Source organism: Dryas octopetala, chromosome 5, assembly GCF_963921425.1.
Source record: "Dryas octopetala chromosome 5, drDryOcto1.1, whole genome shotgun sequence".
Classification (NCBI taxonomy): domain Eukaryota; kingdom Viridiplantae; phylum Streptophyta; class Magnoliopsida; order Rosales; family Rosaceae; genus Dryas; species Dryas octopetala.
In genome coordinates, this window is record NC_141370.1 from 2,939,723 (window position 1) to 2,966,138 (window position 26,416).

The following is a 26,416-nucleotide window of genomic DNA, read 5'->3' on the forward strand; positions in this document are numbered from 1 at the left end:
GTTTTTGATTTCGCGTTTGGGCTTGTTAGAAAGGTCTTGAGTCCACGAGTTCGTAGACACGAAGCACGCATCGATCCGAGTTACAGTTTGAGTACAGGCATTTGAACTAAAGGGCAATCTCGTAATTTGTACCAAAGGGGGTTTTAAAACCCAAAAATCAGATTTTTTATTTCCATTTCTCTCTCTCTCTCTCTCTCTCTCTCTCTCTTATTCTCACTCATCTCCCGCACTCACTCACTTCTCTCTCTCTAGCAAAAACCCCCCTGCGCATACCCAGCTCCACCCTAGCACAGCCACCGTCACCGGCCACCTCCCGCCGACCCCAACCACCGGTGACCTCCCCCTCTGGCCGGCTGTCACCTTCCAGTCGTCCTTCTCACCGGCCGACCTCTGTGCACGCAAAAACACCCAGGAAACCACCTCAGACCGCCGTTCTCTCTCCTCTGTTCTCTCTCTCTCCCTCGCGCCCCCTGCAAGCACACACGACCCAGCCACCATAGCCACCCGACGCCGATCACCTTCCCCGCCCTCTCCTCCAGCTAGCCCAACTCCCCTATGCGACCCCTGCTCGGGAAATCTCCAACTAGACCGCTGGCTTCTCCTCCAAATTTCGACCGAGTACAACCCTCAACCTCCAAATTTTCTGGTGGGTTTTCTTTTCCCCACTATGGGTTCCATTTTTCTTATGGATAGATTTCTTAATTTTGAGCTTTTGGGTAAGTTGAGTTTAGGGGTTAGAGCCATTTCAGAATTTCTTGGGTTTTTCGGATTTGAGGGCTATTCTTGATGCTTATTTGGAAAGATTGCAATCCTAGGGACTCTAATTGATGTTAAGTTTGAGAAGTTGAGTAGGTATTGATGAAGTGGTTTTATTTGGCTAATTTGGTGTTGAAAACAACCACTTTGGGTGGCACCAGTGGCTGTCTCGATCCTCCATGATCAACCCTTGAAAAATAAAATATGTTTTAGAGTGATTTTCTGAGTTGGTGGTTGAACTTAGTTAGGTCCAAAGTTGTTGGAAAAGCCGAGAGGTGTTTGGACAGAAGTTTGAGACTTTGCCAATACCAAACTCACACCTTAGGAAGAATTTCCCGATCGAGGTACGCTTTACGCAGGTTTCCTTAAGTTTAGATAGTGTTTGGGAGTTGTGGTCGAAGTTGGTTTGGGCCAAGGAGTTCCGAGGAAGGAGGGAGTGTTTTAGAATTTATGTGAGTAATTAATTTAATCGTTGGGCTGTACAAGTATGAGGCGCGACGCTAGGTTCGTTTACACACACACACACACACACACACTCTATTGGTGGTTGAGTCGAGACTAATGATATACTTTATGGTTCTATTTATAGGTGAGACGATCATGGGTCGAGATGATCCGACGAAGGGTCGAAGCTATGAATCTTCACGGTGAGTGGACTTTTGGTTTTGAAAGTATTTCTTGAAGACTCATTAATTTAATTTAGTTTTGTTATCTCGAGTTTTGTTTAAAATTGTGATTCTCTAGTGGGATTTTGTTTATGATCATGTTTTGCAAAATTTGCAATAATTGAATTACATTTCTTGCCATGGACTTGACCTTGAGTATGAGATCCTCAACATATATGGAAAATGGTGTTTTTATATGTATGTATTTATTTAATTATTTGTGTCAAGTTGTTTTCAAATGAAATTTTCAAAGAAAGGCCCAAATCAATGTGTTTGCAGATTGGTTTTCGTTTAACAATGGATATATGGATTTAAACCGTCCTAGTAGTACCCTCTCTTAACAGGTATAAATTGCTTTGCACTGGCCTAGAGATGACTCGGCGGTGTATGACCAGCATTACATATTCGCTTTGCACTTGCTTAGTCGGCAGTGTATGACCAACATAGCATATTGCTCTGCACTTGCCTAGAGATGACTCGGCAGTGTATGACCAGCATTACATATTAGCTCTGCACTTGCCTAGTCAGCAATGTATGACCAGCATAGTATATTGCTCTGCACTCGCCTAGAGATGACTCGGCAGTGTATGACTAGTATAACATATTGCTCTGCACCTGCTTCGAGATAACTCGGCAGTGTATGACCAGCATCATAAGCTCTGCGTGCACGTATGATCAGCAGTTCCCTGGGTACTAGTACGAGATGATTTTATGTAGTCTTTAAGATCTTACCTTGATTGAGTTTTAAATTGTGAGATTTAATTATTCGACTATTAGTGTTCTTATTGAGGTTTTAATTAATATTGCTATCTAACATATTTTGTGAGAAATTTTGAAGCTTCTAGTATACTTGAGTTATTTAAATCTATGCATTTGAAAGGTTCATGATATTTTCAGAAAGGTTTGTAAATTGGTTTTAAAACTGGGGGATTTCAAAACCAAGTCTGATTTTTAAGTAAAAAGGGTTTTAAGTATGGAAATAAGTTCACGAAAGGTTTTATACTATTAAATTAGTTTATGTCCACTCACTGAGTTTCCTCTCACGCTTTATTATTTTGTTTTAAATTTCCCCTAGGTAAGGAGCAGTCGAGCCAAAGCATCCATTTTCTCTATTCGGATTTTGAAGGCATCGCTTCCATTTTGGAAGTTTCTTTTCTTTAACTGTAAAAATTGTTGTAATAGGAGTAGTGGCTCTATACCCATACTTAAATTATAAGATTATATTATATTTGTAAGGTCTGAGACCCTTTTTGGTTATGGTAAAGGTGGTTGAAGTTTTTAGAAGTGTTTTTACAGGTTTTTTAAATTTTTGGGTTAGTCCATTTTCAAGGGAGGCTATGCCGAATTTTTGGTAGGATTTTCTTTGAGTTTAGATCTCACAGGACCTCTCCAGGTTTAGGGTGGAATCCGGGAGCGGTCCTGTCATGGAGCTCTTCACAACCCATCTTTGATGTGGACTTGACTTATTTTGGGAAGTGGGGTGACAAGTAAGGCAATTTTGGTTATCTCTTTGAATAGATTGTTCACTTGCTCTTGAAGAGAAATACTTCTCTTTGCTTCATTTGATTTCTTTTCTCTAAGTTTGTTGCAATTTGGTCTAATGTGACCCTTGACATTACAATGATGATAAACCGGGACAAACCTTGTTTTTCTATGTGAAGTAGAGCAATCAATTTGTGTGACACTTAGTGTGGCTTGACTTGACTTAGAATGAGATGCATTTAGACCAATGTCAATGAAACCTAGACCCTTTTTGACACCATAATCAGATTTTGACTTGACAAAAATGGTCTTTGTGTTAGACACACTAGGACTACTTTCACTAAAACCCAAACCGGTCTTGTCCCCATGATGCTTCCCTATCCTAAGCATCCTATCAACTTTTTCAGCCCCAATGGTGAGCTCTACAATGCTCTCATTTGCATCATTCACTTCTTTTTGAAGTTTCTTATTCAAAGATTTAAAGTAGATGTTGCTCTTCTTGAGCACTTTGACTTGACTTTTTAGATTTTGTTTCAAGATAGCCACACTTTCTAATTCACTCTCTAATGACTTAATCTTCTCATTCAATTTTAATTTGGCATTCTTAAGTTTCTGATTTTCTTCCTTTATGCTAAGTGTTTCGTTGAAAAGTAATTCAGACTTATCACATAGTGCAGTGTAAGACTCATCATCAAGAGTCAATTCTGAGTCAGACCCACCATCAACTTGTTCAATCTCCTTGATTGATGCAACAAATGCAACTTCACTCCAAGTGATCTTCATGGCTTTATTCTTACTTGAAGAATAATTTTTTCTATTATTTGCACATTCAATCGCTATGTGACCTATTCCACCACAAGTGTAACATGCATTTCACATCTCTCTTGGTTGTTCTTCCTTCTTTAAAGTTAGGCTTCCTCTCTTGTTTTCTCTCAAATGAATTCTCTCCTTGAGGTTTGAACTTGAAGTCCTTGAAGTTGTTACCACTAGCCCTAGCTTCTCTCCCTTTATTTCTAAGAATTCGCCTAAACTTTTTGACAAAAAGGGCAACCTCATCATCCGACATTGACGATTTTTCACTCAAGTTTTCACTCATTTCTTTGACACTTTGCAAAAAAATATCCTTTGATTTCTTACTGTCCCTTTCATCCATTTCAAGCTCCATTTCAAAAGTTTTAAGCTTTCCTACCAATTCACCAATCTTGAGTTCATCCAAATTTTGGACTTCTTGAATTGCATGTTTCTTAGATCGATTGAAATCTCTTAGGTAGAGATCTAAGAACCTTTTGGACAATGGTAGACTCTTCATATGGTTTACCTAAGGACATGACTTCATTTGTGAGGGCTTTCAACCTTTCATAGAACTCGAAGAATGACTCAGACTCTTTCATCCTAATTTTTCCAAATTTGGTATGAACCATTTGAAGCTTGAGTGACCTAACTTGTTTGTCTCCTTCATGAACAACCTGAAGCTTGTTCCAAGCTTTCCTAACTGTGACTTAGTGTTGTATGTGTGCAAATTGTGAGGATGATAGTACAATGACAATAGCATTTCTAGCATTCTTGTTGGAACTAGATGCTGTGATTTCGGCTATAGACCATTCAGGCCTACGCTTAGGAATTTCAATTCCATCTACAATTTTAGTGGGAGGAATCCACTCAACAATGAGATATTCATATGCCAACTCATCATAGGCATCAAGGAAAATTTCAAATTTCTCTCTCCAAGCAGCGTAGTTGCTGCCATCAAAGAATGGAGGAGAGTTACAAGACCCTGCAACTCGATCTCTTTCCATCTAGACACACCTAAAAACAAACAACACCCTAGGATCTCTCTATTTTCTTTTAGAGTAGCACTCTGATACCAATTGAAAGTTTGTATTAGGTGATTTATCTATCTAATCAACTTGATTAAAACCACAGTCAGTAATCGGATCCCAATTTTTGTTTATGTGATAACTTTTAAATCAAAATATAAAAGTCTGAAGACATAGATTGACACTTGTAAATCAAAATATAACTTTTGTAAATAACACAAATCAAACACACCAAATGATCAAGTGACAACCTATACACTCAGAGGACCCATCACAGTAGACATTCCAGTGTTATCCACAACTACAGTGGTGTGTGCTTAACTAAACAGTTCCATATGACATATAGCAATATCAAGCATATAAATTCAATGCAGATTTATGTTTAAAAGTTGAGTGAGTCAGTAAACATAACAACACAAAATGGAGACGAAGGCACACAAGATGTTCACCCAGAAAAACCACAAAGGGTAAAAACTAGGGGTCTTTTTCAGCTGACTGGGCAATCCACTATATAGGAGGTTCAACACAAAGGGAGCATACATCACGCAAGTTCAATCACTAAGTCCTAAACTAAGTGGCTGCTTTATCCTTTTGTGCAACTTCCAAAAGCAAGGCAATCAGTCAACATGAAGAAGGTAGCTCAAACTCCAAGCTCATCAACCCATGGCACCAATTCATACCAAGCACAACAGATTCTTCAATGTATGAACATGATATGAAGATTTGGATTCTTTAAAAATCAATCTTCTCAAACAAGAGACATGAAAAGGCTAATGGAGAATCCTAGATCTAAAATCTAAATGATAGTGTTTATGAATTTGTGAAAAGCTTTAGAACACACTCAAACACATTCAGATTTTAGAGGGTGAAAAACAAGTTAAGAAAATCATTTAGTTTTCAATTGCAAAAACCATTTTACTTACTTGAAAAGATGAGCACTCACGCCAATAACCCAAGCAAAAACACTCAGCTAGAATACCCAAGGAAAAATGCTCATCAACCTACACAGAAAAGCTAGACTATTACACCCATATACCCCGTACAACACACACACGCACCAACCATGTCTGCCCGTGCCACATGGAAGCCAATCAATGGCTGTCCGTAAGAGACAAATAAAAGGCATATTCTTTTTGTCTTAGAAAGGTATCCTAGTACAGTTGTGGATAAGAATGTGGAGCTGTATAATCAACTATTTCTTTATTTTGCAAAATTCAGAAATGAGGAAGAAGATGAATAGTGCTGAGGTGTGAGTGAGTGCGTGAAGACAAGCTGAAATGATAAATCACATGACCTGATCATATTGATTCAATGAAAGAACCAGTTCATGTGCTGTGCACATGCATGTTTAGAAAACTAATGAGCTTTAAATGGAATGAGCTTTAAGTAACAAATCACGAAATGGCCCACTGAAGTGACTCAATCATTTAAGTGTTAAAACTGCATGTGAAGAAAATTGTCCTTATGATCAGTGAGTGACGTCTAGTCAAATAGACACAAAACTGTTTTTCGTGAAATGTATGAAATGTCTTATACCTTAGGGCCTTTTTCCTTTCAGCTTCAGACTTAATTTCTTCAACGTACACAAGTGTTCTTGATTCTTAATTCTAACCTAGAGCTTATGAGTGAATGATTAAGAAATAAACACAATGATTTTGACAAGGAACAGCCAATACAGAATCCTAGAAACTAACAGGCTGCGACGCTGCCAGAATCTCGAAGTCACCGCCGAAGATGATGATCAGACTTCGGGCTGCATTTGGGTTTATGTGGGTTTTCTGGGAAAGAGAAGGCCATGGATAGATAGAGGAGGAAGAGGCGAGGAGAACCCAACTGGTCCAGCACCTCATCGTTGCTGGAATCTGCAGATCGCCGGTGAGGGAGCTCGAGTCTGCCTAGACTCGATCCTGCATTGATATTAGGTTTCACGAAGAGTGGAGGGCAGGGAGAGGAAGAGGGAGGAGAGACGAGCGTGATGGGACCGGTATCACCGGCAATCATCGCTGGAAAGCGGCGCACGCGCCGGCGACATCAGCGGAGAGAGAAAGAGAGAGAGAGAGAGAGAGAGAGAGAGAGAGAGAGAGAGAGAGAGAGAGAGAGAGAGAGAGAGAGAGCAGAGAGATGGAAATGAAAAATAAATAAAAAGGGTAAAACTAGAAAATTAAAAGATGGGGAGTCAAACTTGGCTAGATATTAGTTGACTAGGGGGTTTAGAAAAATATTAAGTGTAAGATTGGAGGTTATGGGAGAAGTAGATTTTGGGTGGGGGTTATGAGAGATTTTTTCTCTAACTAGGGGGTTTATAATTATTAACATAAAACTCACATATCTCCAATGAAAAATAAAAAACTCACATATATCTGTCTATTACTTTCTATATTTAAATACGGATAACCATAATTTAATAATTTAATGAGAATAATGTTATTGACACTTCAAAAAAGTCATCATGCACTCTAATTTAAAAAAAAAACATAAGAGAAAATTTTTAAGTAAATAATTATAAAGTCCAGTTTTGGGCTCTCACTACTTTTAATATCCAGGTCCTTTTTTTGTGTTTGAAGGAGGCCCAGTTTATACCAAACCAGTCCTTTTTTCCCCATCTCCGTTTATTTCACCATCTCTCTCCCACTCCCTCTCTAATTTCAAACTCAGCACCATTCTCTCTCTTCATAGTCAATCTCTCTCTCTCTCCTCGATGCATCGCCGTCCGGCCATGGATGGCGGTGAGACCCACCTTCCCATGTTCGCATCTTCCTCCTCTTCCTTCCCATGGCCTCTGATCGTCCATCTAATCACCAACGGCGACAGAACAATGCGAAAATCGAGAGTCAACTCTGACGGCAATCTACTTCTTCCGACCACTACGAGGTATCGGACCTATCAGGTTTTGTTCTTCTTATCGTTCTGAACACGACGGTACCCTCTGATCGCCCATCCACCCAGCCATGGCGACGAATCTGACAGCGGAGGAGGTTCGTTCTTAAGTTACTCAATCTTGTATTTTATTTTGGTTTATTTTTTATTAATTAATTCAATTTCTATTTATTTATTTATTTATGTTTTTGATGTTGAAGCATTACATCAAACTTGTTTTGTGCTCTATGATTCACGTTCTGGGTTTTGATTAGTTAAGCTCACCACCCATGGTGGAGCTGCGTACAAGGTGACAAGAGTTGGGTTTTTATTATTTTATTGCCAACTTCATCAGAATCCAAGAAAGTTTTCATTTTTTTATTCCTTAGGTGTTTTGGTTATGTTAATAAATCTTGGAGCACCACCTTGTCTGTATGCGTAGATAACAACATTGGTGTGCTTGGCATTCACCTTTACCTTTCAAAGATTGATTTTTAACTACATTGAAGAGTTGTTGGTTAAGGAAATAGGGTATTGGAAAGGAAGGTGTTTTAGTGCGTCACAATGCGCAGAGCAGAAGACTATGAGAAGTGTGATTATAGAGCAGAGAGAAAGATGGGGTTCAAGGTGTTGTTGGGTAATGTTGAAAAATTCAAGAGCTGGATATTAAAGATGAACTCATGGTTGTTGATCGTTCGGGCGATTGTGACAGCTTTGGTGTGGGCCGCTGCGGTTCAGCTGATTGGAATATGGTTGATACATGGCCCAAGATTGTTCAAGGTTTGGCCTCCTTGCACTCAATTAGATTGGTATGCTCCTGCTCAATTGCCTAAGCAGCTTCCAAACCCAGTTCTTATCCCACAAAAGAGTAAGTTTTAAGCTCCTTGATATAAATCTTATATCTAGATCGCTTTTGTGTGTAACTGGAGAATTGATGTATGAGAGAACCCCTGAAATTATCAATTTAATCAGTTTCTGCAGAACAATTGAAGTTTTTGTAAACTCAAAGACAGTAGACTGAAATTGATTTAACTTGATTGATAGTAATTGACTGAGTTGAAAACAACCTAAAATAGAATAAACAAAACTGACTTAGCACATAACTTGGAACAACACTTTCCATGACTAACAGACTTTCACCGCTACTGGGATATCCCTACAGACTAGGAAACAACCAAACAACTAAGTCCCATAAGAATAGGACAACATACACCAACTTATTCAATAATTAATAAGTAAATAATAATAAACTTTAACACCCTCCCTTAAACTGAATGTCCTTCAAACATCAGTTATAAAGTAAAAACAAACTTATTTATCCATCTCAGCTCCCTCCAGCAAGATCCTTTATAGAGCAAACACCCAGCAAATTCCTCAACTTCAAGAACACAGCTCTTTTGAGAGGCTTGGTAAACACGTCTGCAATTTGGTCTTCACTTCTACAATAAACCTAATCAATGGTGCCTGTACACAAATCACGTAAGAAGTGATACCTCACATCAATATGTTTGCTTCTTCCATGTAGAACAGGATTTTTTGAGAGTTTGATGGTTGAACTGTTGTCACAAAAAACTGGTGTAGATCCTTGTTGTTGGCAGTGTAGTTCTCCAAGTAATCTTCTCAACCATATTGCTTGACAAGAACATGAAGCAGCAGCAACAAATTCAGCTTCAGTGGTGGATAAAGTGACAATTGATTGCTTCTTAGATGACCATGAAACAGCCCCTGAACCCATCATAAACACATAGCCTGAAGTGCTTCTTCTATCATCTGGATCTCCAGCGTAATCACTATCAGTAAAGCCAATTAAACATGACTTTGACTTTGCTTCCTTTCTGTACAATATCCCAAAATCCATTGTACCTTTTAAATAGCAAAAGATCCTTTTTGCAGCAAGGAGATGAAGTTTTGTTGGGCATTCCATGTAGCGACTAATGAGGCTCACAGTGTGCATAACATCTGGTCTTGTGGCTGTCACATACAATAAGCTTCCTACAATCTGCTTGTAGAGTGTGTTGTTGACCTCTTCTCCTTCAAGGTCCTTCATTAGCTTCATTCCAGGTTCAGTGGGGTGCCTACTGGGTTGCAATCCTTCATTCCAAACCTGTCCAACACCTCCTGAACGTACTGCTTTTGTGAAACAAAAATGCCTGCAGCAGATTGTTCTACTTCGATGCAAGGAAGTTGTTCATCAGTCCAAGATCTGACATATCAAATTCAGTCATCATGGAATTTTTAAAAGCATCAAACATAGCCTTATCGTTTCCAGTGTAGATTAAATCATCTACATATAAGCACACAATTAACATCTTTCCACCATCACCAACTTTAATAAAGAGTGTATGCTCATATGGAAACTTTTTAAAACCTTCTTTGATGAAATAAGCTTCTATACGACTATACCAAGCTCTAGGTGCTTGTTTAAGCCCGTAAAAAGCCTTTCTCAACTTGTATACCTGTTTCTCCTTCCCCTGTTGCACAAAACCTGGTGGCTGGTCAACATATACTTCTTCTTGCAATTCGCCATGCAAAAATGCAGACTTCACATCCAATTGAAAAATGGACCAAGAATTTTGAGCTGCAATGGAGAGGACCAATCGAATTGTATTGAGTCTTACAACTGGAGCGAACACTTCTTTGTAGTCAATACCTGCTTCTTGCTTATAGCCTTTAGCCACAAGGCGTGCTTTGTATTTGTCAACTTTTCCATCCTTATTTAGCTTTGTTTTGTAAACCCATTTGACGCCAATCGACTTTTGCCCTTGTGGAAGGTCTGTCAACTCCCAGGTATTATTTTTCACAATTGATCTGATTTCCTCATTCATTGCTTGTTTCCATATATTTCTCCTCTTTGAGAGCTTCTTGGAAAGCTATAGGATCAGAATCTGAAAATAGAGCAAGATAGGTAAGTGGATATTCATCAGAGTGATCAATACCATCTACCTCATAGTCCATCATCCATGCTGGTCTTTTTCTCATGCGTGGGGGCCTTGAATCATCCGTTGAAATAACTCCAGATGTACTTGCTTGTGGATTTGGTGTGCTACTGGAAATTGTAATTGATGACTGCTCAGAATTTATTTCTTCTCCTTCATCAAAATCTGCAGGAATGTACTCCTTTGAGCTTTCAACAGCCCATGACCACAAGGATTCCTCATCAAACACCACATCTCGGCTGATCACAATCTTTTTATTGATTGGGTTGAACAATTTGTACGCCTTTGAATGTTTACTGACCCCAAGAAAAATGCACTTGACCTCTTTGTCATCCAACTTCTTCCTCTTCTCATCTGGAATATGTGCATATGCTACACAACCAAAAATTCTGAAGTGATCCACTGCTGGTTTATGTCCGTTCCATGCTTCTTCAGGTGTCATATCTTTGACAGCAAGTGTGAGACAACGATTAAGTATATGAATGCTCCAATTGACTGCCTCGGGCCAAAAAATCTTTGGAATGCTTCGGCTTGCCAGCATGCTTCGAACCATGTTCAGAATTGTCATGTTCTTCCTCTCGGCCACTCCATTCTGTTGTGGTGTGTAGGCTGCTGTAAGTTGTCGCCTAATTCCATGCATCTCACAAAAATTTGCAAATTCTTGTGAGTTAAACTCTCCACCACGATCAGTGTGGAGAGTTTTAATTACTTTTCCAACATCCTTTTCAGCAAGAGCTTTGAAGCTTTTAAAGGCTGCAAAAGCTTCTGATTTTTCCTGCAAGAAGTAAACCCACGTTTTTGGACTGTAATCATCAATAAACGTGATAAAATACCTCTTGTTCCCATTGGAAGTTGGGTTGATGGGTCCACAAATATCTGAATGGACTAACTCAAGAGATTTGCGAGCTCTCCATGCTTTCCCCTTTTGAAAAGTGTCTCTATGCTGCTTGCCAACAACGCATTCTTCACAAATTTGAGATGGACAATCAATTGGTGGAAGTCCTTTCACCATACCTCGCTGATGAAGGGTTTTCAATCCATTAAAATTCAGATGTCCATAGCGGAGATGCCATAGCCATGCTGTATCCTTCACTTGAGCAGAGAAACATGACTCAGTCACACTCTGGATATGCAACGGAAACATCATGTTTGCTGACATGCTGACTTGTGCAATAAGCCCCTTCTTTGGATCATGGATTTGATATGTTCCTGCTTGAATATTGATCACATAGCCTTTTTCTTGAAGCTGCCCCACACTCAACAAATTGCTTTTCAAATCCGAAACAAAGAAAACACTAGATATAGTTTGAGAAGTGTTATCTTTGGCCCAAATTTTAATATTGCCCTTGCCCATGACAGAAATTGTAGAATTATCTCCAAACCTTACAGTGGTGCGAAAAGACTCATCCAAATCAGAAAATGCTGACTTATTACCACACATGTGGTTACTGCAACCTGTGTCTATATACCACACATCATGGTGAGTCTTTTCAATAGTTTGGCAAACCATCAAAAGAGTAGCTTCATCTTCTTTTTCTATAAAATTTGCCTTTTCACCTTTATCTTTGTTCAAATTTGTTCGACACTCAGAACGATAGTGGCCATACCTGTGGCATCTGTAGCACTCAATGTTTGACTTATCGAACCTTGAATCTTGATCATGTCCTCTGCCTCTACTTTGGGAATTAGGAGTGGAGTGATCTTCTGACTTGTTGTGTCTGCCTTCTCTGTTGCCATCATTATTTCCTCTGCCTCTACCCCTTCCTCGGCCTCGACCTTGACCCCTCACCCCGACCTGAGCTTCTGGATGTTGGGGATTCATAGTTGGTAGAGACCTTCAGAGCTTGCTCCTCAATGGTACTGCGAGTGATCTTCCATTCATGTACCAGTAAGGAACTTTGGAGTTCATCAATTGAGAGTTCATCAACATCATTTGATTCTTCAACCGAGCAAACAATATAATCAAACTTTGGAGTCATAGACTGCAAAATATTTTCAACAATGGTAACATCTTCCATCTTGTCGCCATGGATCTGCATCTTGTTTGCAATTGCCATTGTTCTGGAGAAATAGTCATTGACAAACTCTCCCTGCTTCATTTGAAGAGTCTCAAAATCTCTTCGGAGTGTCTGCAATGCAAAACGTTTCACCTTTGTTGAGCCTTGGTACTTCTTTTTCATGGAGTCCCAAATTTGCTTCGAAGTGTCTTTTTGAAGAATTGTCTCTAGAATTGCACGATCTATTGCTTGAAAAAGATAATTCTTCACCTTTAAATCTTTCAGCCGTTGTTCTTCCAAACTTTTTTGTTGAACTTCTGTCAACACTGCTCCATTTCCTGGTTCATGAATGCCGGTTTCCACCAAAGTCCAATACTCCTTGGATCTCAGGAAATTCTCCATTAACATGCTCCAATGATCATAGTGACCATCAAAGCGAGGAATTGCAGGTTGCACAAAAGTTTCTGATGCCATGAGAGTTGCTGCTGCAATACAAGAGTGAGTAGAAGAGAGCTGCTGCTCAGTGAAGACTTTCTACACGACCTCTGTTTTTTTTTTTTTTCTCTCTCTCTGTGGCTCTGATACCAAATGTAAACTCAAAGACAGTAGACTGAAATTGATTTAACTTGATTGATAGTAATTGACTGAGTTGAAAACAATTTAAAATAGAATAAACAAAACTGACTTAGCACATAACTTGGAACAACACGTTCCATGGCTAACAGACTTTCACCACTACTGGGATATCCCTACAGACTAGGAAACAACCAAACAACTAAGTCCCATAAGAATAGGACAACATACATCAACTTATTCAATAATTAATAAGTAAATAATAATAAACTTTAACAGTTTTGGCTATTAACAGCAAATAATATATCATGCACATGTTAATTTGTTTGGCTTATTGGTGATTGGTCTATACCATTATAGATACTTTTCAATAAAGAGTTGGGATATCAAAATGTTGTTTGTTAGTGCTGAATTTCTTTTATTTCAGAGGTTTACAAGAATAATGGGTATCTCATGGTTTCTTTCAAATCGAACTGTCCTAATTAGTTATTCAATTTCAATTTTAAATCTTAGAGGGCCTAACAATATGTAAGTTGGGGGTATGATTGTTATTGCTTCTCAGTAACAATATGTAAGTGAGGTTATGGTTGTTACTGCTTATCAGTAACAATATGTAAGTGAGGGCTATGATTGTTCAGTAATAATATGTAAGTGGGACTATGGTCGTTACTGCTTGTTCGTAACAATATGTAAGTAGGGTATGATTGTTATTGTAACAATATGTAAGTAAAATTATGGTTGTTACTAATAAGTAATAACAATATATAAGTGAGACTATGATTGTTACTGACAAGCAGTAATAATATGTAAATGGGGCTATGATTGTTACTACTTGTCAATAACAATATATAAATGGGGGTTGTGGTTGTTACTATTTATTAGTAACAATTTATAAATAAGGGATATGATTGTTACTGATTGTTAGTAACAATATGTAAGTGGGGCTATGATTGTTACTACTTGTGAGTATTAATATATAAGTGGGGATTATGGTTGTGTCAGTAACAATATGTAAGTGTGAGACTATGGTTGTTACTGATTGTCAGTAACAATATGTAAATGAGGTTATAATTGTATATTTGTATATGTAAGAGGCTATGATTTGTATAAGTTGCCTTGTTTTTAGGTTTTTTTGCATAGTAAAAAATTGAAAATAGCTATTGTTTGATATTGCCACTGTTGGTTTTTTTCTTGTTTAATGTGGGAAAAAAAATTGGCGTTCAAAAAAAATATTGGAAAAAATTATTGTAGTGCGCTACAGTGTTCTGCTACGGCGTTACTGTAGCTGTTGGACTGTTAAAAGTGGGCTGGTACAGTAAAATACTGTAGCGGTTGGGCCTTAAAAACAATCTATTTTATGAAATGGACTTTAAAAAAAAAACCCAAAATTTTTTACATGTTGGAGTGCATGATAACCTTTTTAGAATGCCAATAACATTATCCTTTAAAATTTAGTGATTTGTCAGAGAGAGAGAAATCTGAAATCAACATTAATTGCATAATGGTAAAACTTGTAAATAATAAAAAACTAATGGATTATTGTTATCCTATGTGGCCTAAGATTTTAAATATGAGTTTTTTTTTTTTGGCAGAAGATATGGGCTTTAGTTATTAAGAAAAAAGTAATGGTGTTACACTCTATAAAAAATTAATTTAAAGGGCTAAATTAATTTAGGATAGTTTAATTTGAAGAGTGAGTGCTGTGTTCGGTTTTGTGTGAGAAAGAGAGCAGTTCACTCTTTAAATGAAGGGTTAAATACAAAAATGGTCCACAAACTTTACAATAAATCTCAATTTAGTCCACTAACTATAAAAAGTGTCAATTTGGTCTACAAACTTTTGAAGTTGTACCTAGGGATGGCAAAAATTCCCGCGGGGGCGAATCCCCACGGGGACCTGATTCGATTAAAACCCTAATAGGGGAGATAAATGGGGCCGGGTTCGGATTCGGGGATTTAGGCAGGGACTCGAGTCGGGGGCGGGGCGGGTATGGTTTTGGCTCCCCCAACCCCGAACCCGCCCCGTTTACACCAAATATATATTATTAAAATTTTAGTGTTAAAAGTGTCATGTAGAGGGATCAAACTTGGCACCTTAAGTTTTCTCCCACAGCTCCTTACCATCAGACCAACAAATTTTTAAGAGTTTACTCTTCCAATTTATATATTTATACACAATTTAGATAATAAAACCCTAAACCCTATACCATATACCCTAAACCCTATACCTTATACCCTATACCCTATATCCTAAACCCTACACCCTAAAAGCCTAAACTCCATAAAGCCTAAAACCTAAACTTATTATTCCAATCTAGATAATAAAACCCTAAACCCTAAACCCTATACCATATACCCTATACCATATATTCTAAACCCTAGACCCTAAAAGCCTAAACCCTAAACTTATTATTCCAATCTAGATAATAAAACCCTAAACCCTATACCCTATACTCTATACCCTATACCCTAAAAGCCTAAACACCATAAACCCTAAACCCTAAACTTATTAATCCTAAACCCTATATTTATACACAATTTAGATAATAAAATTAATAACCTAAACCCTAAACCCTAACCTTATTCTTCCAATTTATATATTTATACATAATTTAGATCATAAAATTAATAACCTAAACCCTAAGCTTTATATAAATGAAAAAATATATATTTGTTAAATTATTTTTTAAGTAAATTAACAAATATATATGTTTAGGGTATTAATATGTATTTTTGTTAAATGTATAAACATATATAAATGTATGTTTGTTAAATTATATATTTATATATATGTTTTAAAACCCCAAACTTCCAAACCCCAATACACCAAACCCTAAACAAAAAAAAACAAAAAAACACTGTGGTCTAAATATCTAATCTCTCAGACTCTCACTCTCAGTCTCTAACTCTCTATCTCTCTCAGTCACTGCGTCTCTCTTGCAATCGCGCCGCCCTCTCGCCAAGTCGCCAGTCGCCACCATCTCGCCAGTCTCCACCATCGAGCCGCTCTTCTCTGTCTTGCCCTCTCGCCACCATCTCTGTGTCGCCGCTGTCTCGCCACCATCTCTGTCTTGCCGCTCTCTCGCCACCATCTTGCTCCTCTGTCTCGCAACCCTGAGTCTCGCCAGTCGCCTCTCTGTCTCGCCCTCTCGCCGTCGCCGTTTGCCGTCCTCTCTCTGCGATCTCCTTCTCTGGTCGCCGTCGCCGTTTGCCACTCGCCATCCTCTCTTTGCGATCTCTCTTTACATAGGTGGGGGAATTCGGGGCGGGTTCGAGGAAGCCACTCCCCAGCGGGGTTGGGGACGGGGAATCCCCGTTTACATAGTCGGGGATTTGGGGCGGATTCGGGATTGACACCTTTTATAGTTAATAGACCAAATTGAAATTCACTGTAATGTTCATGTACCATTTTTATATTTAGCCCTTAAATGAATTTAAAGGGCTTTCTTTTCTTTCTTCTATCTCTCACTCTCTCTACTCCCTCTCACCCACTTTCCTCTGCTTCTCCTGAAAGCTTCGTGAGTGCTGTGTTCGGTTTTGTGCTAGAGAGAGAGCAGTTCACCATCGGCGAGATCGGCATCATAGATGGAGTGAGAGGAAGATCGGTGAACGCGTCATCATCGGCGATTGCGTCTCTAACCCATACTCAATCTCCGAGATCTTCGCGCTGATAAGGGGCATGATGAACGGTCATTTCCTGACTGAAGAAGGCACAAAGCCTCAAATGGTAGGCAGCGACTTGATCCTTGTTGTTTCAAGGTTGAAGAGGGAAGATTGCAAGCGCATCAAACACGACTCTCGCTTCTCCAAATGGAAGGTAAATTTACCTCGCTTTCCTCTCTGATAGAATTGAAATTTTGGTTTATAACTTTATCTTCGACTTGAGGATAATGTGAAAATGTGAAATCTTTGGAGACTTTTACCATTTCAGTCACTATATCTTCAATCTTTGCTATCTGGGTTACTGGCTAAGTGTTAAAATTGCCAAATTTACTCCAACATTTTTTGCTTTAATTAAGTTTCTGTTATTACCCGGAATCCAGTTTTAAATGGAATTTACATTTCTGGGTTTCTTCTATATGTTATGGAATTTTAGATTCTAGTTGGCCCTTCTGATTGGGAAGACTATTCAGTGGGCAAGGAAGGAGCTGAAAGATACAGAGTTTTATGCCTCCCTAAAAGGGAGGGTCCAGGAGTCTATGAACTTGGGATTGCCGATTTGCGCACTGGTTTAGGCCGTGAGATTGGCAAGCTTGACCTGGACCAAATAGTCCCGGTGTACCTTGGACAAGCTGATATTGTGAAGACACGACTTCAGCAATATGGTCGTTCAGGTGCTCATTTGGGCAGTGGCTGCTCAACTGGTCATCCCAGTGACTGTTTACAAAAGGGGCCTGGATTGTTTGAGGAGATACTGTCTAAAGGCTACCACGTTGTGTATAGATGGGCTCCTGTAAGTACATATGTATTTCATTTCCTTTTAAGCAGGAATTGTGTTTTGTTGTTGTTTTGTGTGATTGATGTCAGTGTTGATGCTACTGTGTTATGCAGTCTCTTGTTTTCTTTGGGTGATAAAATTGAATTAGATGTGTCGTGCATTTGTTTAGTTACCACTATCATTCTCTGTTCTGTGTTATATCATGCATGTTATGTCAATACTCTTCTACTAATTGAGATTGATTGTGCTATTAAGGAGTCCCTATCAGACCCTGTAAAGATCAGAGGCTGCAAACTGGACAGGGGATTGCTTTTTAAATTTTAAATTTTTATTTTTATTTTTATTTTTTATTTTTTATTTTTTATTTTTTTATATTTTTGTCTTTCTCTTCAATCTTCATATTCATACAATTACCACATCATCTGGAGTCTGGACTGGGTTGAAAATAGTGAAAATTGACACAGAAAGTTATTTGCGCTGGGTCACTGAAAATACTAATCACTAAGAGAGGTTATAGTATTATGGTTATTCATAAGTTATAAAACATTGTTTCTTCCCCTTTCTATAGAACCCTAAGGGTTTAGGTAGTGGGTGCTTCTTCCTCTTCATCTTGTGAATGAAGCATGGTGAATTGTGTTGATGTGCTTGCCATTATGCATGTATGGAAGCAGTTCTGCATGCAAGCTTGGGCATGTAATCAGAATTTATGATATGTCCTTGATTCTTTGTTGATTGTCAAACAGATGGAAAACAAAAGTCATGCGTTGAAAACAGAAACTGAGCTGCTTAGCAAATTTGATTATGCATGGAACACAAGCATTAATGGTGCGCGGCGCCCTGATGATGTTTTTCAAAAACTTAAGAAAATTTCTTCAAGCACTACGCAATTTTCTAATATTCCGCAGAAGCTTCTGCCTTTCAGTCAAAAGAAAGTGGGTATTAGAATTAAATCTAGCAAAGTGCTTCCAACAGAGGACAAATTCAGTACTTATGATGATGGGGAGAGCCACCACCTCGTTTTTCGAGTTTTAAGTCTGGCAGATCACAGCCTAGGTTAGTCTTGGATAGAAGTGACATTACTCAGGAGAATACTATAATTTGTGGGGTGGATGTAGGTGATGGGTCCATTTGTAGAAGGCCACCAGTTCTAGGAAGAAAGAGGTGTTCTGAACACAAAGGGATGAAGATTAATGGGTCAATTAAAGTTGGGGTATCAAACAGCAATGTAGATTCACAATGCAGTAATTTCAGAAACAGAGAGTTTGATAGTCATGATGCACCAAATGCCAACCATGATCCAGTAGAGCTTCCACTAGTTAAAGTTCCTGTTAGCTTCACTTCGATATGTGGATTCATCTTGTTTGATGGCTCTCCTTGTAGAAGCCATCCGATTCAAGGGTTGAAAAGGTGTGCTGAGCATAAAGGGAGAAGAATTGTAAATCCTCCTATTAGCTTCACTCCGATGTGTGGGTTCATCTTGTCTGATGGCTCTCCTTGTAGAAGCCATCCAATTCAAGGGTTGAAAAGGTGTGCTGAGCATAAAGGGAGAAGAATTGTAAATCCTCCTATTAGCTTCACTCCGATGTGTGGGTTCATCTTGTCTGATGGCTCTCCTTGTAGAAGCCATCCAATTCAAGGGTTGAAAAGGTGTGCTGAGCATAAAGGGAGAAGAATTGTAAATCCTCCCATTAGCTTCACTCCGATATTCACTCCAATATGTGGGTTCATCTTGTCTGATGGCTCTCCTTGTAGAAGCCATCCGATTCAAGGGAGGAAAAGGTGTGCTAAGCATAAAGGGAAGAGAATTCATTAATCCAAGTCAGAGTCAGAGAAAGAAGAAAATTCAAAATATGTACATGATGTGGTTGCTGAACCATATACTTGTGGGAGTTTACACTATAACCTGAATTCATCTGCAATATTCAACTCTGCTGAAGTGCAAGCCCAAGTTTTGAGAGTCCAATAAAAGTTATTATACTACTAGGTGGGGTGAATCTAGGTGATGAATATTTCTTTGTTTGAAGAGGTGTGGGCCTGTGAGGAGCCTAAAGGAACAAGGGTAAATTTAATTATCTATTTATCTCCAAGTCAGCAGCAGAAGATAAACTTCATGTGGGTGATCTGGGTTCAAACACAATGTCCAGTAGCATAAAAGGCATGGTGGCAGGTAGTTCCATCTCTAGGTTTGAATTAGGATGAAGTTTAGTCACATGTAAGCAAATGTAAGACAACACAAGGGAAGGAGATCAGTTTCCACTTGGTTTTATTTATGAAAAATAAATTATTCTTGACATTAAAGATGTTGTTGATTGTTATGCCTTTGGGATTGTGTTGTAGTGTAGGCTTCAGTATTATTAATGTGTTAGATGCCCTGTAAAATAATGTTGTACCTTGTTTCTTTTAGAAGCAGGGGGATGGTTGTATAATTTCATTTTATTTCATCCTATACTTTTAAATGTTTCTTTCTTGGTTGTTAATTAGTCTTATTTTAGTTAGGATTTGTTTGTGGTATTTTAATCAGCCTTCGCCAAATATGAATGTATCTCTTTCAACATGGGATGATTAGAAGACTAGTTAAAGTGCATGGTAAAAGATCAAAACCCACAAAATGCTGGAACAAGTTGAAATAATATAAAAAGGTTTTTTTTTAAAAAATATAGATTTAATAGAAGATATAGTATATAGTAAGAATAAGACACTATTCTTATTTGATAATTTATGAAGACTCTAAGACTACAACCATGAATTATTCACTATGGTATTAATGACCATTTGATGTAGTGAACTGTCACGTCCCAACTCATACTAATTTAATTTTATTGAGTTAAGGTGTGAATCATATCTTATTGACAAGAAAATATTACATGATGATAAATATAAATAATGTTTGATGCAATGCCAATTCGATCCACTATTTCTATTCCCGTTAACCTATATATTAAAACAAACAGACCGCACATCCCATATCGTGCATTTTACCATTGTGGTCCCGAGTGTTTCAATATATAGACTAACACCCAAAATACCATCAACCTAAATTCCCATTTTTGCTAGTCATCTTGTCCTTCTCCTTGTCGCCAGTCCCGAATTACCCGATAAAAACCTTGCGCAAACTAGACTGACTTGAGATCTGGTACCTACCGAGAGTTCGGACTCAACTACACAAAAACTTCCAATAATTCAATACTTTTCTTTTCCCAACAACTTTCATACTTACTTTGTGAGACCCCGTATTTTTCAAGGATTTATTTTAAATATTTTGAGAATTTATTTTAAGGATTTTGGGAATTTATTTGGAATTTAAAAAGGTTTTAATTTAATTTTTAATTTTTGTTTTAAATTGGACTTGACCCAAAGTTGACTTTTAAAACTAGTGGGCTTTCGTCTTTGACTTTGGGCACATTGGATACCTCTCAAGTCCACGAGTTCGAAGACACGTAGTACACGTCGATCCGAGTTACGGTTTGAAAGTTACAGACATTTGAAGTGAGGGCTAATTTTGTAAATTTATAGAGATGGGTTTTAAAAACCCAAAATCACTTTCTCTCTCCTCCCGCACACTCTCTCTCTCACTCGCACCTCTCTCCGCGCGCAGCCCCCCCCGGCCGACCTCGACCTCCGGCGAGCACCCCCAGACACCGACCACCTTCCCCAGGCTCTCTCTCTCTCTCTGATTCTCTCTCTCCCCGCGATACTCTCTCTCCCCGTGATCTCTCTCTCTCTCTTCGATTCTCGGTCGTCCGGCGTCGGATTTCAGCGATCCGACCGGAGTTGGACTCGTCTCCACGCCGCCGACCTCCCTGTGGGGTCCGATCAACCAACCAAGCAACGACAGCGGCGCAGCGATGTAACGACCCGACCCAAAATTTCACTACAAATTTGAGTTTTTACTTAACTTTGATGTTACAAGGCTTTAAAGGAAATTGAACTGTAATACCTTGAGAACATTTTCCTATTAAATTTTTCGCTAGAAATTGAAATTTTTTTGGTAACCCATTTTGTTTCACGAAAATGGATTTATTTGAATTTTACCTATTATTGTTTTATTTTATAAACGTGTTATTTTAAAAAGGTTTAACTCAAATTTTGACTCAAATATTTATTTGGTTTTTGACCTTGATTTTGGTCTTGTTGGAAAAGGCCTTGATCTGACGAATGCGTAGGCACGGACGGTTTGTTAATCGGAACTGCAGATTCATTTTTACGGACGAGCAAAGGTTGGGGGCATTTTAGACTTTTACATTTTATGGATTATTCTAGAAGGATCCAAATTTGAAAAAAAAAAAAAAAGCTCTTATTTCTCTCTCACTCACACGCAGGTATTCCCCCCCCTGACTTCTCTCTTCGTCTCTCTCTCTCTCTCTCTCTCACTGATCCCTCTCTCTTTCATTTCCTCACCGTCCGGCGACCACCGACCACCCCATCGGTCGGAAAATGACCCTCTCTGACGGGTCATCACAGCCCACACCTCCTTTTCACCAGTCAACCACCACCGGCGGCATATCGAAGAGAGATAAGCCGATACTCACCGCCGGCGATCTCGCTTTTCCGGCAACATTCCAACCTCCGACCACCCCAGATCTCTTCCACTCGATGAGCCGAGCACAAAGGTGTCATCACCTTGCCGAGACGACCACCGTACGCGGCGATTCGAAGAGGAGAAGTTCGCGGCACCTCTGACGGGTTTCGTGTTTTCCGGCCAACGTCAGCCACTGTTGGCCTCGACCCAGGTATCAAAATCGATTCCCTCGACCTTCTCTTGCTATTGGTTGTGGTGATTTGAGTCAATTGTTGCTAGGATAGAAAACCCCATTTGGAAACTCCAGCTTCGCCGCTGCATCTACTGTTCTTGGCGGCGGTTTGGGTTGTTCTCTGTCTTTTTTTCTTCTCATTTAAATGCTTTACAATCTCTATTAAATTTTGGGTTTGAATTGATCGAGAATTTCCTTGTATAGATTCTCTACCACTGTTGCCACAATGAGCTCCACCACTGGTGGCGGCGATTTGGATGTTGTTTGATTTCTGTGTTATTCTACTATCACCACATAAGCCAATTCCATGGTAAGAGTGCATTGTGGTTGAGTTGTTGTGGTGAAATAGGCTCGGGCAGGCACAGCTTGTGGCGGCTGCCGCCCATTTCGGCTATTTAACAGCCAAAATTTTACTTTGTGTGAACTCTGAATAGTGTTTGATGGTACATCGTTGTTGTGGGCAGGTTGCAGTGACTCGGAAATTTATTGCCCCGAAACCGATCGAGAGTCAAACTTCAATTTCAATATAAAAACCGACCCCGTATCATTTGTCGAATAAACTTTCACCAGAGGTATAAGTTGGTTTTGTAAGTTTGATTTGAGTTGAGTTGAGTTGATAAGATGGGATAAATCATGGAAATTTAGTATGAGACTTCACTTACGCCACGAGGGTCGTTTGGTCATTTTAGTTTCTCAATTGAAATTCATATACTTAATTTCCGAATTTTTAAAGTGAACGTGTTTTTGTAATAGGTCAATGGAGCTTCGTCTTCCGGCTATAATTAGTGGCAACGAGTGTTAAATCGTGAGATGGGAAGGTGTTCCTGAAAGGATTAGACATAGCTCGGTTGCTCTGTGAGTGGACTTTTATTTTTAAAAGCATTTTTAAACTTTATGAATTTATTTATTTGATTATCTTGAGTTTTAATTGAGAAATAGTAAATTCGAGTGGACTTTTGGTTTCCTAAAGAATCTATAAAAATTCCATTAATTCTATCATGCTTAATATCTTAAATTGATTTTGGATTTAATATATGGCGACGAATTTCAGTTTTCAAATGTTTGCATAAATAACTTTAAAACATGGATTTACAGGTTGGTTTTTCTGAGTTGTTGGATCTTGGAAAGGAAATCTAGTTCCTTATTTTATACATATAGTTTATTTTATTATTTAAGTTTTTGGTTGAAAAGATTGATTTGATTTATGCATATTGAAATTAAATTGGAATTATGCAATAAGTTTATGGAAATTAAAGTTTCTTGGGAAAGTACAACAATTCTCTTCTTGGTGGAAAAAAGATTTATTTGGGTTATGGAAAAATGGTTTTCAAACCACCCTTGTAGTGGCTTTCTTGGTGTATGAAAGCTGAGATTGCACAATTGGGAGCTTTGGAAGCAGAGCTTCAATGGCGGGAAAAAGAGAGAGAGAGAGAGAGAGAGAGAGAGAGAGAGAGAGAGAGAGAGAGAGAGAGAGAGAGAGAGCATGAAAAGGAATTAGGAATAAATTATTAGATAAATGATAAATCCACGACTCATGAGTTGAGCCACTTTGCTCTTCATGGAATGATAAATGACCTTAATTGGGTGGTAGTGGCCGGTAGTCGGTGGTGATGAGAGGCGGTGGCAGAAGGAACATATTTTCGGTGATGGCCTTTGCATTCTCTGCAGATGGTGGTGAATGGTGATGCAGTTGGGTTTGGGTGTGTTTGTTGGGTGTGTTAACTAATATTGTTGGGTATGATTTGAATTATTTGTTGGGTTTTAGTAAAGGTAGTTTAGGAAATATGTTGGGTGTACTAATGAATTTTAACATTTTTTAAAATTAAATTGGACATAAAAAGTAGGCTAAAGTTTAATTTAGACACTCAACTATAGGGGGTATTTCAACTACATCCATCATCTACAAAATCATTCAAAAACTTACCCCATCTAAAATCTAAATTGAAAAAAAGAATTTTTCTTCCTCTTTTCCTTTTTTACCTCTCTCCACCTCCCATCTCTCTCTCTCTTCCTTCTCTCCGGCTAACCCTCCCAACCCAGCCCCTCCTGACCCCACCCCCACCACAACCTTCCTGACCCCAACTATAGCTCGTGGGGGGATGGCCGGCACCAGGGGACCCACCAGTGACCTTGGGCCACCGGGAAAAGGCCGGCCTAGGTTGGGTTGACGTGCGCATAGGGAGTTGCGCGCGGGAGAGGAGAGGGAAGAGAGGGATGGTTAAGGGGAGAGAGAAGAGCTGCAGGCTGGTGATGCTGTGATGGCTGGGCTTGGCCGGAGTTGGCCTGGTCATGGCCGGACTATGCGAAGTCACGCAAGAGAGAAGGGAGACACGGGGAAGAAGAAGAAGAAAAATGAGAGAAGAGAGAGAGAGAGAGAGAGAGTCGGGTAAGTGGAAGGGGAGGGTCCAGCGGGTTGTGGTGGGCGGGGTGGGGTCGGGAGGGGCTGGGTTGGGAGGGTTGGTCGGAGAAAGGGAAGAGAGCGAGAGTGGGAGGTGGAGAGGGGTAAAAACTGAAAAGAGGAAGAAAAATTCATTTTTCCAATTTAGATTTTAGATGCAGTATGTTTTTGAATGATTTTGTAGATGATGGATGAAGTTGAAATACGCCCTATAGTTTAGTGTCTAAATTGAACTTTAGCTTAAAAAGTATGTTGGGTATATTGATAAAAAAATTTGAGTACGAATAATGGCACTCAAAATGATGCAGGAGCATCTGCTAAGGTTTCCAAAATAATTTCCTAAATTGATTAGGAATTTAGGAGTCTAGTTTCTTGATTATTAGATCTTAATTAATAAGGATTTGCCTTTATGTTTTCCTAGTTAGTTTAGGTTTATGCTTTCCTAGTTATCTTAGATTTATGTTTTCCCTATATAAGCTTAAGGCTTAGGTTGAAATAGACAGTTTTTTTATGCATTATATTTTTCTGATAATTTAGATTTGAGAGCTTCTTTTGGGTTCTTAACCCTAGAACTCATTTATCTACGTTCCAACTTTGATAATATAGCTTTATTCTCCTTCTTTTCCTATTGTTTGTTGCTGGAAGTATTCTCTACAGTAGTTTTTTGCCCTAAAACTATTGCTAGACAGCAGCCTTTGCTCTTGTCTTGCATCAATTGGTATCAGAGTAAAACCCTAGGTATACACCATGGCTGGACGTGGTCGAGGCCCTGGCAGAGGCAATCAAGCACAACAAGTAGAGATGGCGGAGATACAGCATATGATCGGAGAGTTGTCACGAGCGGTGCAAACCCTCCAACGTCAGGAACGAGCGGCAGTCCGTATGGAGAGACCGGAAGACGACTGCAACCCCTTTGACATGTCGGAAGGCGGTCATGAGGACAACGCTACTGAGGCAGGTGTGGAGAACCCCTTTTATGCTGCTAGAAACTGAGATAATCCGGGTCATGGCAGATTGGAGGAGCGGTTGGTTCTTGCCTTGGATTTGAATAGTGAGGGAATCAAGATTGAAGTTTCTGATTTTTATGGAAAGATGCATGCAGAAGATTATTTAGATTGGGAGGCAAGTTTAGAGAACTATTGTGAATGGAAGCCTATGGAAGAGGATCAAAAGGTGTTGTTTGTCAAGCTGAAACTGAAGAGTATTGCCCTTCAATGGTGGAAGCGAGTTGAGGAGCAGCGATCTCGACAAAGGAAGCCAAATATCAACACGTGGGAACATATGAAAGCGACGTTGCGTAAACAATTTCTGCCTGCTGATTTTACAATGGAGTTGTATGAAAAATTTCATGCTTTGAAGCAACGAGAGATGTCCGTTGACGAGTATACATCTGAGTTTAACAATCTCTCAATTCGGGTTGGTTTAAACGAAAGTACTGAACAGATGACATCGTGTTGTCTCGCTGGTTTGCATCAGTCCGTTCGAGATGAGATGGGGATGGTACGTTTGTTCAATCTCGAAGATGCTCGACAATATGCTTTAATGGCAGAAAAACGAGTGCTGCGCCGTGCCGTCAGACGACCCAATTCTGATGGTGTTTGGCAGAGAAATCCAGCTGCTGTTCGGGGTGTTCGAAGTGACCAATTGCTAACTCCAGTGTCCGAACAAGTGGTGGGAATGTTGTGGGGGCTGAAAGGATCGACAAGGGTAAGGAAATACCAAGATTTGCCCTACACAACAACACTGGT

At 39.2% G+C, this 26,416-nt stretch overlaps 1 protein-coding gene, 1 long non-coding RNA gene and 2 pseudogenes across 3 annotated transcripts; 2 read left to right on the plus strand and 2 right to left on the minus strand.

Moving 5' to 3' along the window:
- Positions 1-9,026: 9,026 nt before the first annotated feature.
- LOC147283562 (secreted RxLR effector protein 161 pseudogene) lies at positions 9,027-9,632 on the minus strand (annotated as a pseudogene).
- A 2,634-nt stretch (positions 9,633-12,266) lies between these two features.
- Positions 12,267-12,983, minus strand: LOC147283563 (uncharacterized). Its single transcript, XM_086244059.1, has one exon. The coding sequence runs from the start codon at positions 12,981-12,983 to the stop codon at positions 12,267-12,269; it is 717 nt and encodes a 238-aa protein (XP_086100185.1).
- Positions 12,984-16,554: 3,571 nt separating this feature from the next.
- LOC147283564 (protein EFFECTOR OF TRANSCRIPTION 2-like) lies at positions 16,555-19,746 on the plus strand (annotated as a pseudogene). Its single transcript, XR_015122287.1, has 3 exons — positions 16,555-16,898; positions 17,178-17,534; positions 18,263-19,746. The product of XR_015122287.1 is annotated as a protein EFFECTOR OF TRANSCRIPTION 2-like (transcript).
- A 2,116-nt stretch (positions 19,747-21,862) lies between these two features.
- On the plus strand, positions 21,863-23,050 carry LOC147283565 (uncharacterized). Its single transcript, XR_015122288.1, has 3 exons — positions 21,863-22,249; positions 22,735-22,842; positions 23,024-23,050. It is a non-coding gene; the product is annotated as an uncharacterized LOC147283565 (long non-coding RNA).
- Positions 23,051-26,416: the final 3,366 nt, after the last annotated feature.